This window comes from Megachile rotundata, chromosome 4 (assembly GCF_050947335.1).
Source record: "Megachile rotundata isolate GNS110a chromosome 4, iyMegRotu1, whole genome shotgun sequence".
In the NCBI taxonomy this organism is placed as follows: Eukaryota; Metazoa; Arthropoda; class Insecta; order Hymenoptera; family Megachilidae; genus Megachile; species Megachile rotundata.
The window spans coordinates 17384745-17399727 of record NC_134986.1 but is presented as its reverse complement, the minus strand read 5'-3'; the positions used below and the strand labels follow the sequence as shown (position 1 = coordinate 17399727).

The 14983-nt window shown below is 33.4% G+C and overlaps 2 protein-coding genes across 4 annotated transcripts in view; one reads left to right on the top strand and one right to left on the bottom strand.

Annotated features, from left to right (window-relative positions):
- Positions 1–14983, bottom strand: part of LOC100877232 (polycomb group protein Pc) — a 305270-nt gene that overhangs the window by 201659 nt on the left and 88628 nt on the right. The gene's annotated exons all lie outside the window — the stretch shown is intronic.
- The window catches only part of LOC100875045 (RAS oncogene family member Rab26), a 132999-nt gene that overhangs the window by 29625 nt on the left and 88391 nt on the right, over positions 1–14983 (top strand). For both annotated transcript variants that reach the window (XM_003703937.3, XM_076530615.1), the window contains exon 4: positions 10843–10953. In XM_003703937.3, coding sequence (XP_003703985.1) covers positions 10843–10953 — 111 coding nt within the window. The remainder of the gene's footprint in view (positions 1–10842; positions 10954–14983) is intronic.

Below are 14983 nucleotides of genomic sequence, written 5' to 3'. Positions count from 1 at the left end.
ATTTCAAGATTTCATTCGACTTTCGTATTCTTTGGATTTTTGGAATTTCTGCAATTTTTTATATTGTGGAATTTTCGACATTTTCGGGATTTCGGAATTTTAGGTTCTTCCACTCGTAAAATTTCAAGATTTCATTCGACTTTCGTATTTTTTGCATTTTTGGAATTTCTGCAATTTTTTATATTTTGGAAGTTTCGACATTTTCGGGATTTCGGGATTTTAGATTCTTCCATTCATAGAATTTCAAGATTTCATTCGATTTTCGCATTCTTTGCATTTTTGAAATTTCCACAATTTTTTATATTTTGAGGGTTTGGACATTTTAGACTTTGGAATGCTAGACAGTTTGGACACTTTAGACTTTATTATATTGGACAGTTTAATACGCTGTAAGTTTGAAAGGATATTAAGTCATATAAGTTTTTAGTTACATCGAGATTTGATTGAAAATTTCTACGTTACTAAGTTTTCTTATTGCCCGCTGCTTGTTTTTATTAATCTAACCTTTCCTTTGCAAGATTGTGTTGATATTATACAATTGATATAAATTTCCTAATCATCTTCCTTAAACTTGTAACATCGAGTCAGACGCATGACGCACATTGCAGTCCAAACGTGACGCACCCAAATTGTTTTCGTACAGTTATTAAATTTTCAGTTCAATCAACCTGACTGTACTAAAGATTGCTAAAATTATTTCAACTTTGTTCATTTCTCTTAACATTGCAGTATAATGTCTGTCGCAACTGTTCAGAGGTTATGTTAGGTTAAGTTTGAACGCAAACAACCAAAATCAACTGCTCTGTTTTTCATACCATTGTCTCTTATTTATTGAAACACTGCCAGCATCGCGCAGAACACGTAGTATCTTCCAAACATTTATTCTAAATAAGACATAAAAATTCCGTCGCAATTTCCCTCAAAGTTTGTCTTCGCGATTGAAAATCGTCCCCAGAATAAACAAAGCGCGCCCGGAATTTCACTCGTTTTTACGCTTCTTTTTCACCCTCTTAGTATTCAATTTCCCTCCTCGCATAGTTCGCGACATCCCCGTGTTTTCGCGCCATAAATTCGCGTAACTCAACGCGAATAAAACTTCCATCCATATTTCGTAAAAAATATCTCCACCGTTTGTGCGCCACGATTTTTATGCATCTCTAGGATCATTGCGGCTCGTCTTCACAGTACATCTGCTTTATGCTCGCGTATTTTTATAGCCTACATGGTGTACTCTGCTTCTATACTTTTCGCTGTTGTGTCGCGACTGCGATCGACTATTTCTCGTTTATGTTTCGCGAACGGCTAAACTTTTCCCTCTTAAACGACGTATGAAAATGTATCTTCGAACTTAATGGTGTGGAAATCGTGTTATTTTTTTATTGACATGGAGACTTCAGTGCTTATGTTAGGGTGTTTGGAATATGGAACTTGGACATTGTAAGGAATTTGTAAATAAATATTTAAGGACAAAATTCAAAGATGATGAGATAAATTCAGAAGATCAGATGAGATGGTTAATATTTTTTTTATTTTGAGTAACATGCAATATAAAAAACATACCATGTCTGAAACTAATATCTTCAGCTACTTTTGTGTCATCATACGAGTTTCTGTTTTTTAGCAAACTTCATTTAAATTTATTAACAAACAAGTCAGCTAACGAGTAAAGTAACAAAATATAGTAAAAAAGTAGAGTAAGAAACAGATTAAGGTATAGCAAACTTCATTTAAATTTATTAACAAACTTATATCAACAAGCAAGTCAGCCAACAAGTAAAGTAACAAAACAGAATAACAAATAAGTAGAGCAAGAAAGAAATAGAACACGTATAATCTTTATATCTCAGTCCTAGTGATGTACATAATCTGGTGAGTTTGTTTGGTGTCAGCTTTTCACGGTTTATGAATTAGTTCGGCAACGGTATCGACAGCGATTGAATCACAGCCTGGAGGACCTCCGACGCTTGATAACAGGCGACGATCGATGCTACGAGACTCAAATTAAAGACCGATCAAATCCCTGCTGTCCAATTATGCTAAGTGACCATGTCGAGCGTTCACTAAACGCGAGACCTTCGACTAATTGACCGGCTGATTAATTAGCGTCGATTAAAACCGTGTCCGCGCGTGATCCACCGCACACGAAGCCTCACTTCGAAGGCGATAAATCAATCTCCTTTGAGATATTGCTTTAAAACCTTCCTTTGATCCTTTTCATTCTAAACCCTTCGTACAATACGTAATTTGATGTTGAGTTTTTATGTTGGTCAAATTTTTATTATCTTTTGCATATTGTAATTATATGGTTTGCATAAAAACAGAGATAGGTAAATAATACTAGATACGATATTCTTCAAGCACTAAAAAAGTAAATTTCTCGTAGGTAGATTTATCGAGAAGCAGTGAATTTATCATTCCTTTCAGTAACACCCTTTGTATACTTTCTCACCCCTAATTCGTCATCAATTTCCTTAATACTGTACCTTGATAATTTAAAAATATGTACCTGAAAGTATTCTGGATATCCACGTAATGGAGGGAAAGAAGTTAGACAAAAGGATAAAATACACCCTCGGTATCTCTGAACATCCCTTGTTCCGAAAATCGAAGATACGTCCAACACACGAATACACCGCACAGGATTTTTGTCGAGGTGGCGTCCCCTTCACGCAGAATTTCCATTGAAAGATTCGTAGAACCCCCAGGGGGTGGTCGTGACGAGTGTCGGCGAATGTGTCGGCCTCAGGGGCGGAGAAACTTAATTCACTGCCCTCCCTTCTCTTCTTCTCCTTCCTTTCCGACCTCTGTCTTTCAACGTTCCGCTCTCCCTATTTTCTCCTGCTTCCCCTGCAGGGACACTTTTCTTCCCTCTTCACACTTTCGTTATTACGATACGGTGATCTACTTCTGCCGATGTTATTAAATCATTCGGAAAATGCTGTATATAGACACGTTGCAAAAAATACTGCATTCAGATACGTTGCAAAAAATACTGCATTCAGATACGTTACAAAAAATACTGTATTCAGGTAGGTTAGAAAAAATACTCCATATACGTCATATAAAATATTGCTACATACAAGCATATGTGAACATGTGTAACATACGTAAAAACTATAATTATTTTTACTGTTCTCATTATATGAAATTCAGCTACAAGTATGAATTATATCAAAACATTTTTTAGTGTTCTCTCTTTCGTTTAACATATGTAATCATATTTTGTATGTGTATGTACATATGTAGTTTAGAGGAATATTTTAATGCATGAACATACATGTAATCTACACGTATATTTTATACTTATATGTATATTATGTAATCAGGTAATTTATATACAATTTTATACATGTATGCACATGTGCTTTCTACGAATAATTCATACGTGAATATATTTATTGTACATACGTTATTCATACGTATATTTCAATACATGAACATACATGCAATTTATATGTACATTATGTAATTATGTAATTTATAGAATTTTATACATGTATGCACATGTGCTTTCTACGAATAATTCATACGTGAATATATTTATTGTACATACGTTATTCATACGTTTATTTTAATACATGAACATACATGTAATTTATATGTACATTATGTCATTATGTAGTTTATAGAATTTTATACATGTATGTACATGTGCTTTCTACAAATAATTCATACGTGAACATATTCATATGTGAACATATTATATATACAGGTTATTCATACATATATTTTAATACATGACCGTATTCATATACGTATATTTAATATGTATAAAAAAGTGTATATTTATCTGCACACGCTATCGGTATATTTCACGTATAAAATTGTACCTCTATACACGAAATATAGAAGATACTTTTGACGAGAAAATCAGAGCAGCTTGCAAAACATCTACAATAAAAGCGAATATCATCGAGTATCTTTGCACCCCCGAATTGGAGCACCAAAGGAATAAACCCGGTCGAAAATTCGGACAAGATCGTTTCGTGTCTGTCAATTACGAGCAATCGCATGGAAAAGCCAATACTCTGTGAACGAAAAAGGAAGTGGACCACTGATGAAACGAAGTTTCGATGGCATGTTTCGAAAGAACGACCGGGGGGCCTTTCGCGATAAAGCTACCGTTTCGCCTTTATGGCTAACCGTGCGCTGTCCACCGTTCTTCTAATTGCCAGCTTTTTCCTTGTCAAGGAGAAACGCCGGCCATTCGTTTGTCGAGCAAACGACAAGAGGAAAACGACTACTTTTCGTTCGGAGAATGACATCGTTTCATTTTAAGAAATATTAGACTTTTCTCTTCTTTCGGATGTAATTTCATTTGGGAAAACTGCGAAGTATATTCAAATATTTTTGTTCTTTCGCAGAAAAGGGAGGAAACTTCCATTTGTTAATTGTTATGTTTTGAGGTGATATTTGTGCATGTCATGACATTCATGAGGAAATATTTTTAATCTCCATCTTTAGAGCTAAAAGATGAAGTTTATATTCTGTTTATGTATTACACTTAATGCTACCCCTATGTCTGAGAAGCCATACTATTATCTTCACATCGTACCTTAAGGTCAAAGGACAAACTTTATAGTTTACTTCTGAACTTAACAACACAGCAATATTTCCTATTAAAATTTCACACTACACCTATCAAGCTATGTCAAAGTTCCAACATCCTCGCATGCCTCAAAATTAAAAAACAAATGTCGTCAAGAAAAAAAGAAAACCTATCACTTACGCCCGTTTTAACCCTGAAACAACAGCCGCTCGTAAACGTAACAGAAATTAGCTTGCCAGACTTTTACTACCGCGTCGTAAATTTGAATTCATCGGTAGACGAGGTTCGTCGAAAATGATTCGCGACGCATCTTCGACTTCCTCCCTGCTTCGTAGGACACTGCTGAACAGACGATTGCGGTACACACCGTTTGACCCGGGGCACAGGGCAAATTATTATATTACGAAGAACCGCTTCCACCTGCATTACCCCTGGGGATACGCGACGCGCAGCTGGGTCTCCTCGAACGTGTAATTTCCTCACCTTTCGGGTTCCGCGTTATGGCTACTTGATCGTCGCTAAATATTGACTATCTTTCGTAAATCGATGCTGGCCGTCGGCTTCTATGTGGAGGCATTGGTTTTGTTGGTTTAAAACGCGTATTGTGATTTTTGGAACTTCGCTTTTTTTGAGGAGGTTTTACTTGTGGCGCCACTTGGATTTTAGGAATTTCAAGGTTTTGGGTGGTGGTTCTTTTGGGTGTTGGTTCTTCTGCTACTTCTGGAGCTTTAGGTTTAGGTGGAAGTTTGGAGTTTTGGGAGGTTTGGACTCTCAGATTTTATTTCTTTTGGTGTGGGTGATGTTACTACTTATGGAGGTATAGTTCCACTTGGAATTTTGGGATTTTGGGATTTTGGGACTTTCAGATTTCGTTTCTTTTGAGGCAGATTCTCTGACTACTTTTGGAGGTCTAATTTCAGTTGGAAGTTTGGGATTTTGAGAGTTTTGGACTCTCAAATTTTATTTCTTTTGGTATAGGTGCTGCTACTACTTATGGAGCTATGGCTCCACTTGGAATTTTGGGATTTTGGGACTTTCAAACTTTGTTTCTTTTGAGGCAGATTCTCTAACTACTTCTGGAAGTCTAATTTCAGTTGGGAGTTTGGGATTTTAGGATTTTGGGACTTTAGGACTCTCAAATTTTATTTCTTTTAGTGTGGGTGCTGCTACTACTTATGGAGCTATGGCTCCACTTGGAATTTTGGGAATTGGGAACTTTCAAACTTTGTTTCTTTTGAGGCAGATTCTCTGACTACTTCTGGAGGTCTAATTCCAATTGGAAGTTTAGAATTTTGGGACTTTAGGACTCTCAAATTTTATTTCCGTTGGTGTAGGTGCTTCTATTATTTCTAGAGCTCGAGTTCCACTTAGAAGTTTGGGATTTTGGGACCTTCAAACTTTGTTTCTTTTGAGGCAGATTCTCTGACTACTTCTGGAGGTCTAATTCCACTTGGAAGTTTAGAATTTTGGGACTTTAGGACTCTCAAATTTTATTTCTGTTGGTGTAGGTGCTGCTATTATTTCTGGAGCTCGAGTTCCACTTAGAAGTTTGGGATTTTGGGACTCTCAAACTTTGTTTCTTTTGAGGCAGATTCTCTAACTACTTCTGGAGGTCTAATTCCACTTGGAAGTTTAGAATTTTGGGACTTTAGGGCTCTCAAATTTTATTTCTGTTGGTGTAGGCGCTGCTATTATTTCTGGAGCTCGAGTTCCACTTAGAAGTTTGGGATTTTGGGACTCTCAAACTTTATTTCTTTCGGTGTGAGTTTTTTACTAGTTTTGGAGCTCTGGCTCTATCTCTTGCTTTGAGATTTTGGGGAGTTTGTGATGTTTGAACTTGGACTGTTTCGGTTATAAGATTTTGAGATTACATATGTATGCGAAATTTTAAGGTTTTGGAAATTGAGATTGAAATTTAGTCACTTTGGCATTTTGGAGCTATAAAATGTTAAGACTGTAGAGTTATGAGATTTTTAATTTTAGAACTTCAATGACATAAGACCTTGAAATTTGTTGACTTTGGAGCTACGTTCCAGACTACATTTTTGATGTCTCACAAATATCAAGTTTTTTAAAGTGTCTTAAGTGTAATGCAATGTTTTAAAGTGTCTCACAGTAGCATGTAAACCAAACAAGTCATAAAACAAACCATAGGAAAATCTTAGAAAGATACTAAAAACAGCCTGAACCTACAGTTTCCTCCAAAGAAAATCATTTCCAAAAGTACCAAGTAAACTGTTCACAAGACAGAAATGCAATACAGGAAAAGGTTCCACCATCAAGATACTCTTTCTATTACAACTCCAGATAAGAAAGCATCAACCTGGTTTCTTATCAACCAAAATTCGTCCAAATGAATTTTCGCAGGAAGTTACTCTTTCTGTTACCATTCGATAAGAAACCAGGTTGACGTTTGCTTATCAGTTGAAATACTAACAGGAAAAGTAACTTCCTGCGAAAATTCATTTAGACGAATTTTTCAGTCGCCACCAATATTTTACTTGTCTCCGCTTTCTCATTGACTGTCAGTCAGACTTTCTCTTGATATTTTCTGACCAAGAATGCTTGACCTGGATAACGCAGTTTAATAGCCATTTCTATGTTCGAGTAACAGCTTATCTTCGCATCGTTCGAAATGACCACCTTTCCATCACGATGCAGTTGTTGCCTAATCATTGATTTCCTTATGGGTTTCAGGTGCTCCTACAATAAATTTGCAACATTGACGTGAAATCCTACTCTGCTATTATCATCCCGTACCTTGTTGCGCTTCGAAAAAGTTTCAAATAACACGTTGCAATTGAAATTTTCAAGAACTTTATTTTTAGGTGTACTGTAATTGGTGCTAGTTTTTGCTGTTGAATAACTATCTTCGCACTGAAAATTTTATGTTGGTGTTGTTGTATAATTTCAGGTAATAAAATTGATTTTTGACGCTGCTGAAGGCTTGAGTGCTGTGATTAGGATTTTGTGGTTGTTTGTATAAGTCACTGAACGTACATGTTAGTGCTTATAAAATTTTCATTACATAATAACGTCATACAGGCAACAAAGTACAAATGTATAAAATTCATAAGTTGAATACTAGTTTAAAAACAAATTAAAAACCAAAATATTTGAGAATTAATCGTTTGTGGTACTTTGACGAGTCAGACTGTCACTTCTGACTGACGCACCTAACAAACTAATCACGTGACAAACTACCTATCAATACTTTGGATCGAGTTACCCAAATATCCTTGCATTTCAAACTTTTTATCTTCCTAAGTTTCATGTTCCTTCACCCACATCTATTTTGTCTAAAAAACCAGTCACCATCAGCTGACTTAAACAACTCAAATATCCTTGCATTTGAAACTTTCTATCATCCTAAGTTTCATGTTCTTTCACTCACATCTATTTTGTCTAAAAAACCAGTCACTATCAGTTGACTTAAACTACCCAAATATCCTTGCATTTCAAACTTTCTATCTTCCTAAGTTTCATGTTCTTTCACACACATCTATTTTGTCTAAAAAACCAGTCACCATCAGCTGACTTAAACTACCCAAATGTCTTTGCATTTGAAGCTTCCTAATTTCCTAAAATTCCTGTCCCTTCATCCACACCTATTTTGTCAAAAAAAACCAGTCACCATCTGAATTAAACACCAGCTGACTTAAACTACCCAAATATCCTTGCATTTCAAACTTCCTAACTTCCTAAGTTTCATGTTCCTTCACACACACCTATTTTGTCTAAAAAACTAGTCACCTTCAGCTGACTTAAACAACCCAAATATCCTTGCATTTCAAACTTCCTAACTTCCTAAAATTCCTGTCCCTTCACCCACACCTATTTTGTCAAAAAAACCAGTCACCATCTGAATTAAACACCAGCTGACTTAAACAACCCAAATATCCTTGCACTTCAAACTTCCTAACTTCCTAAAATTCCTGTCCCTTCACCCACACCTATTTTGTCAAAAAAAACCAGTCACCATCTGAATTAAACAGCAGCTGAATTAAAAAGCCCAAATATCCTACCACTCCAAACTTTCTATCTTCCTAAACTTCGCATTCCTCGCACAATAACTAAAAATAGTTAATATCAACTACCGCCTGGTGGAAAGTGCAGCTAACGCACACCCCGATTTCACCGTTAGCCATCGAGCTGTGTGGTCCCCATAAAAGTTGCGGTCGACAGTGAACTTTGTTGGGTTGGTTCCTCGATAGCAACACCTGTAGCCGGCAATAATCGTTTGACCTGACCATGCGGCGGATTATTACATTACAAGCCAGTGATGGCACCTGCTTCGCCACAGGTTCACGTATTTCCACGGGTAGGCGCGTGTGCGTCGTTTTACGAGCTTCGTACCAAAGGGACGCAAGGAAACACTTCGGCAACGTGAATTACGACGGTGAAAATGGCTCTCGCTAGGCTTTAAGAGGTGACTTCAGCAGTTTTTGAAATACTAGGCAGGATTTCGGATGTGTAGACGTTGGGATATTGATTTTTTATTATTTGGGGTTTCTGTTAGTTTGCAGGGTTTCGAATTTTTTTAATTTCGTATTTTTTATTGTTTTTAGTATTTCAAATTTTTGGGAGAATGATTTTTAGAGGACTTTCAGAATTTCTGGGGTTCTCAAGTTTTCAGAGTTTTAAACTTTCAGATTTTCAACTTTTCAAATTTTTATACACTTCAATTTTCATGTTTTGAATTTTCCAAGCTTTCAGTCCTTCGTGTTAATTTTTCAAATTTTTAAGTCTTCGTATAGTTAATATTTTAGATTTTCTTTTACATTTTTATTTTTTCAAATTTGCAATCTTTTAAGCTTTCGAATCGCTACGTTTTCAAATTCTTAACCTACCCTACCTACCACCCCTTTTCGACTCGTACAGTAATTGCGGGACTCCCTGTAGACATATATGGATATATGGACATATGTAGATATGAATTTTTAAATATATGAGTGGATATGAATTTTTAAATATGTATGTAGATATGAGTTTCTAAATACATATGTACACATATGAATTTTTAAATATGTATGTAGATATGAATTTCTAAATTTATTGTAGATATGGATTTCTAAATATGTACATATGTATATGTGCATCTCTAAACATGTATGTACATATGAATTTCTAAATTTACTGTACATATGAATTTCTAAATTTACTGTACATATGCATTTATAAATACATATGTGTACATGCGTCTCTGAATATGTATGTAGATATGAATTTCTAAATTTACTGTAGATATGGATTTCTAAATATGTACATATGTATATGTGCATCTCTAAACATGTGTGTACATATGAATTTTTAAATACATATGTGTACATGCATCTCTGAATATGTATGTAGATATGAATTTCTAAATTTACTGTAGATATGGATTTCTAAATATGTACATATGTATATGTGCATCTCTAAACATGTGTGTACATATGAATTTCTAAATTTACTGTACATATGCATTTTTAAATACATATGTGTACATGCATCTCTGAATATGTATGTAGATATGAATTTCTAAATTTACTGTAGATATGGATTTCTAAATATGTACATATGTATATGTGCATCTCTAAACATGTGTGTACATATAAATTTCTAAATTCACTATACATATGCATTTCTAAATACATATGTGTACATGCATCTCTGAGTATGTATGTAGATATGAATTTCTAAATTTATCATAGATATGGATTTCTAAGTATGTACATATGTATATGTGCATCTCTAAATATGTGTGTACATATGAATTTCTAAATTCACTGTACATATGCATTTCTAAATACATATGTGTACATGCATCTCTGAATATGTATGTAGATATGAATTTCTAAATTTATCATAGATATGGATTTCTAAGTATGTACATATGTATATGTGCATCTCTAAATACGTGTGTACATATGAATTTCTAAATTTACTATACATGTACATTTCTAAATACATATGTACATATGTCTACATACATTGTATATCTAAATATACTATAAACATACATGTTCAAATACCTCCATATACATTCCTAAATATACAAGTACATTTCGAATCCACATAATATACCCACATCTCTAAATTCTTCCCAAAATACATCGACAGCAAGATTAATCTAAAAGTTTCGAAGTTATTTATCAAGTCAGACAAGATCTCGTTAAAAAGGACCATGTCCTTTCCACAGTCGTTGTTTTCGAAGAAAAGACATCCAATAACACGACACAGAGGTCCGTTTATTCGATAAGAGGTCGATCGTCTTGGAGTATTGAGAACCAACTGGTTCCCTTTATTTGCAGACAATCCTTCTTGGTGACAGCGGAGTTGGCAAGACATCCCTATTGGTCCAGTTCGATACCAAGAAATTCCAACCTGGAAACTTTGCGGCCACTGTCGGTATTGGTTTCACGGTACGTGCCAAATATTTATACATTTTGCTTGTTCGACGAAAGCTGCTGGTCACGCGAGAAATTTTTAATAACATTTTCGAATTCCATGGGTTTGAAAAGTCGAATTCGGGGAGGTATCTGATTTGATAGATGATATTTATGAATTTTCAGGTCCCTTTGCGAAAAAATTGATTTGGAAAACTAGTGACAGCAGCTTTTATCGTATATTCTCTTTTGACCCGTTGGAGATCAAACGTAATCTGGAAAATACATTGAATTGGAAAATTCATTGGAAAATGAATTGAAAAGTTCACATATTCGTGTCAAAACATTGATCTTGATGGGTTAATTCATTAAAGAGTAAGGGTGGAGCAATTAACCCTTGAAACTAAATTGAAAAGAATTAAAAACTGCATGAAAGGAAAAGTAGAAATAAATGAACTGATCACAGTTTATATTTAGAAAAGTCTATGTACTTAATAAAATAAAAAATGAATTAGGGTCTAATTGTTCTCCAGAACAGTTGACCTTTCAGTTGAAACTGAATTGAAAAAAATGGAAAACTGCATGCAAGGAAAAATAAAAATAAATGAACTAATCACAGTTTATATTTAGAAAAGTCTATGTACTTAATAAAATAAAAAATGAATTAGGGTCTAATTGTTCTCCAGAACAGTTGATCTTTCAGTTGAAACTGAATTGAAAAAAATGAAAAACTGCATGAAAGGAAAAGTAAAAATAAATGAACTAATCACAGTTTATATTTAGAAAAGTCTATGTACTTAATAAAATAAAAAATGAATTAGGGTCTAATTGTTCTCCAGAACAGTTGACCTTTCAGTTGAAACTGAATTGAAAATAATTAAAAACTGCATGAAAGGAAAAATAAAAATAAATGAACTAATCACAGTTTATATTTAGAAAAGTCAATGTACTTAAAATAAAAAATGAATTAGAGATTTTAATGGGTCTAATTGTTCCAATCCTTAGAAGCCGTGTAACAGCAAAGATTTCAAAGTTTAATTACATTTGTACGTAAAATTCCATACGTTGTATATTAAAAATATTTTGTTACTGAAATAAAGAAGCACAGCATAATGAAAAAATATCGGATTACATCCCTACGAAGCGAATTATTCAGCTCGCCAATTAAATTAATATCCTTATTCGGTTTCACCCGACTCTACTTTCTTGCATCACTTACTTTCGCCAGTTCCCGTTAATTACTCCGTCCAATTCTCAATTTTAATTTGCTCTTCAATTTTACCGGCTATTCCAGTTCTTAATATACTTCAGACCCCTGCTACGATTTCTTCCCGGTTTTACCTCTCATTTGCATGTTTATTAACTTTAATTCCCTTCATCTTTTAATATTTGTTATAATATAATTGAATTCACTTAGCGTTCAACGACAAATAACCGCGATAAAATATTAACGAGTCAATTTTATATGTGAACGCGTGATAAAATCATAATCTGAAAATTATACGTTTATGAGGAAGGATTTATACTTAATTTATGGAAAATTTATGTGAGATATTAAATAGAAAAATAGCTCGTTTGGAAACTTTGCGTTACACGATTTCAGCATCAGAATTAAATGCGAGCAATGCATTTCATTTTGCTTTTAAGTCACATATCGTATTCTCGTTAAATTCTATTTGAATTTCGCGGGTAAACGGAGTTGCAAGGTTATGGACGGTCGATGCAGGTACTTTTAGGTTAAAAATTAAAATATATCGAGAAACGTACGAGTGATGAAGTAAAAATCATTTTATATGATTGATATTCGTCTTGATTAGTACTTGACATTTTGACAAAAGCATCTTAATAATTTTTATTTTGATTATCATTTTTATAAATTGTATTTTAATAATTATTTAACAATTCCTACCTCAATAGTCATTTTTATAATTTGTATCTTAATAATCATTTAATAATTCCTACCTTAATAATCATTTTTATAAATTGTATCTTAATAATCATTCGATAATTCCTACCTTAATAATAATTTTTATAATTTGCATCTTAATAATCATTTAATAATTTCTACCTTAATAATCATCTTCATGAATTATGTCTTATTAATCATTTAATAATTTCTACCTTAAAAATCATTTTTATGAATTGTGTCTTAGTAGTCATTTAATAATTTCTACCTCAATAAACATCTTCATGAATTGTGTCTTAATAATCATTTAATAATTTCTACTTCAATAATCATTTTTATAATTTGTATCTTAATAATCATTTAATAACTTGTATCCTAATAATAATTTAATAAATTCAATCTTAACAATCATTCGTTTAATTTGTATTTTAAAAATCATTTAATAGCATGTATCTCAATAATCATTTAATAAATTTTATCTTAATAATCATTCGTTTAATTTGTATTTTAAAAATCATTTAATATATTCTACCTTAATAATCATCTTTTTAATTTGTAATTTAAAAATCATTTAATAACTTGTATCGTAATAATCATTTAATAAATTCAGTCTTAATAATCATCTATTTAATTTGTATTTTAAAAATCATTTAATAACTTGTATCTCAATAATCATTTAATAAATTCAGTCTTAATAATCATCTATTTAATTAGTATTTTAAAAATCATTTAATAATGTGCATCTTCATAATCACCTTAATATGATGAACGTAAGATTCATGAAGCTGGTGCGTTTATTATGTCATAAGGAAAATGTCTATCATAGAAAAGTTAATCTCTCGCATCGGATTGATTCGATGGAACGTTGCCAGCGATCGGAAAAGCATTAAACTTTCACATCGAGCCATTTTTCCACCTTCAACGGTTGTAAGAGACGTAACGAGATAAATGAACAGCGTCTCGCTGCTAATTAGGAAGGATTCCATCGATTCCTCGATAAGCGAATATTTATAGGATCTTATCACGGTTTCTCCGCGGAAGAAACTGAATTTATTCAGGATAATTTCATTTTTCTCTCGATGTCGACAAATTTGTTCCGGTGATTCGATGAACGTAATCAGCGCTAATAAACGATTCGAAATTATTATAATAGAACTCTGACTTCAAATTTTCAAGGTGATAATTAAATTTTAAATTTTCAAATTTCTAAATTCTTCGATTCCCAACTCCCCAATTTCCAAATTCCCCAAATCTCAAATTTTCGAATTTCTAAATTCCCTAGTTCCCAATCCCCCAATTTCTAAATTCCCCAGATCTCAAATATTCCAACTTTCAAATTCCCTAGTTCCCAATTTCCTAATTTCCAAAATCTCTAAATCTCAAATTTTCAAATTTCTAAATTCTCTAGTTCCCAATTCCCCAATTTCCAAAATCTCTAAATCTCAAATTTTCAAATTTCTAAATTCTCTAGTTCTCAATCCCCCAATTTCCAAATTCCCCAGATCTCAAATTTTCCAACTTCCAAATTCCCTAGTTCCCAATTCCCCAATTTCCAAAATCTCTAAATCTCAAATTTTCAAATTTCTAAATTCTCTAGTTCCCAATCCCCCAATTTCCAAATTCCCCAAATCTCAAATTTTCCAACTTCCAAATTCCCTAGTTCCCAATTCCCCAATTTCCAAAATTTCTAAATCTCAAATTTCTAAATTCCCTAGTTCCCAATCCCCCAATTTCCAAAATCCCCAGATCTCAAATTTTTCAACTTCCAAATTCCCAATTTCCCAATTTCCAAAATTTCTAAATCTCAAATTTTCAAATTTCTAAATTCCCTAGTTCCCAACCCCTGAATTTTTTAATTCCATTTAATGAAATATGAGGAATTGCGAAATTACGTAAAATAAATATTTAAAAATAAATAAGAATTCTAGAAATTTAGTGTGACAGGTAAGTTTCGAATTTAATCGAGTGTCGAATTTATTTGATCGATAAGGAAAACTCGAAACGTTAGAGAAATGATCTTGTTCAATTGTTGGACGTGGAACGGGATCTATGGCGCGTTTGTCGGCGGTAAATTCTGATTGTAATTTATGGCAATTCATGCGCTCATTAAACGGTCCGTATTGAATGTTACTTGATATCGCAAATAAATGATCGGATATC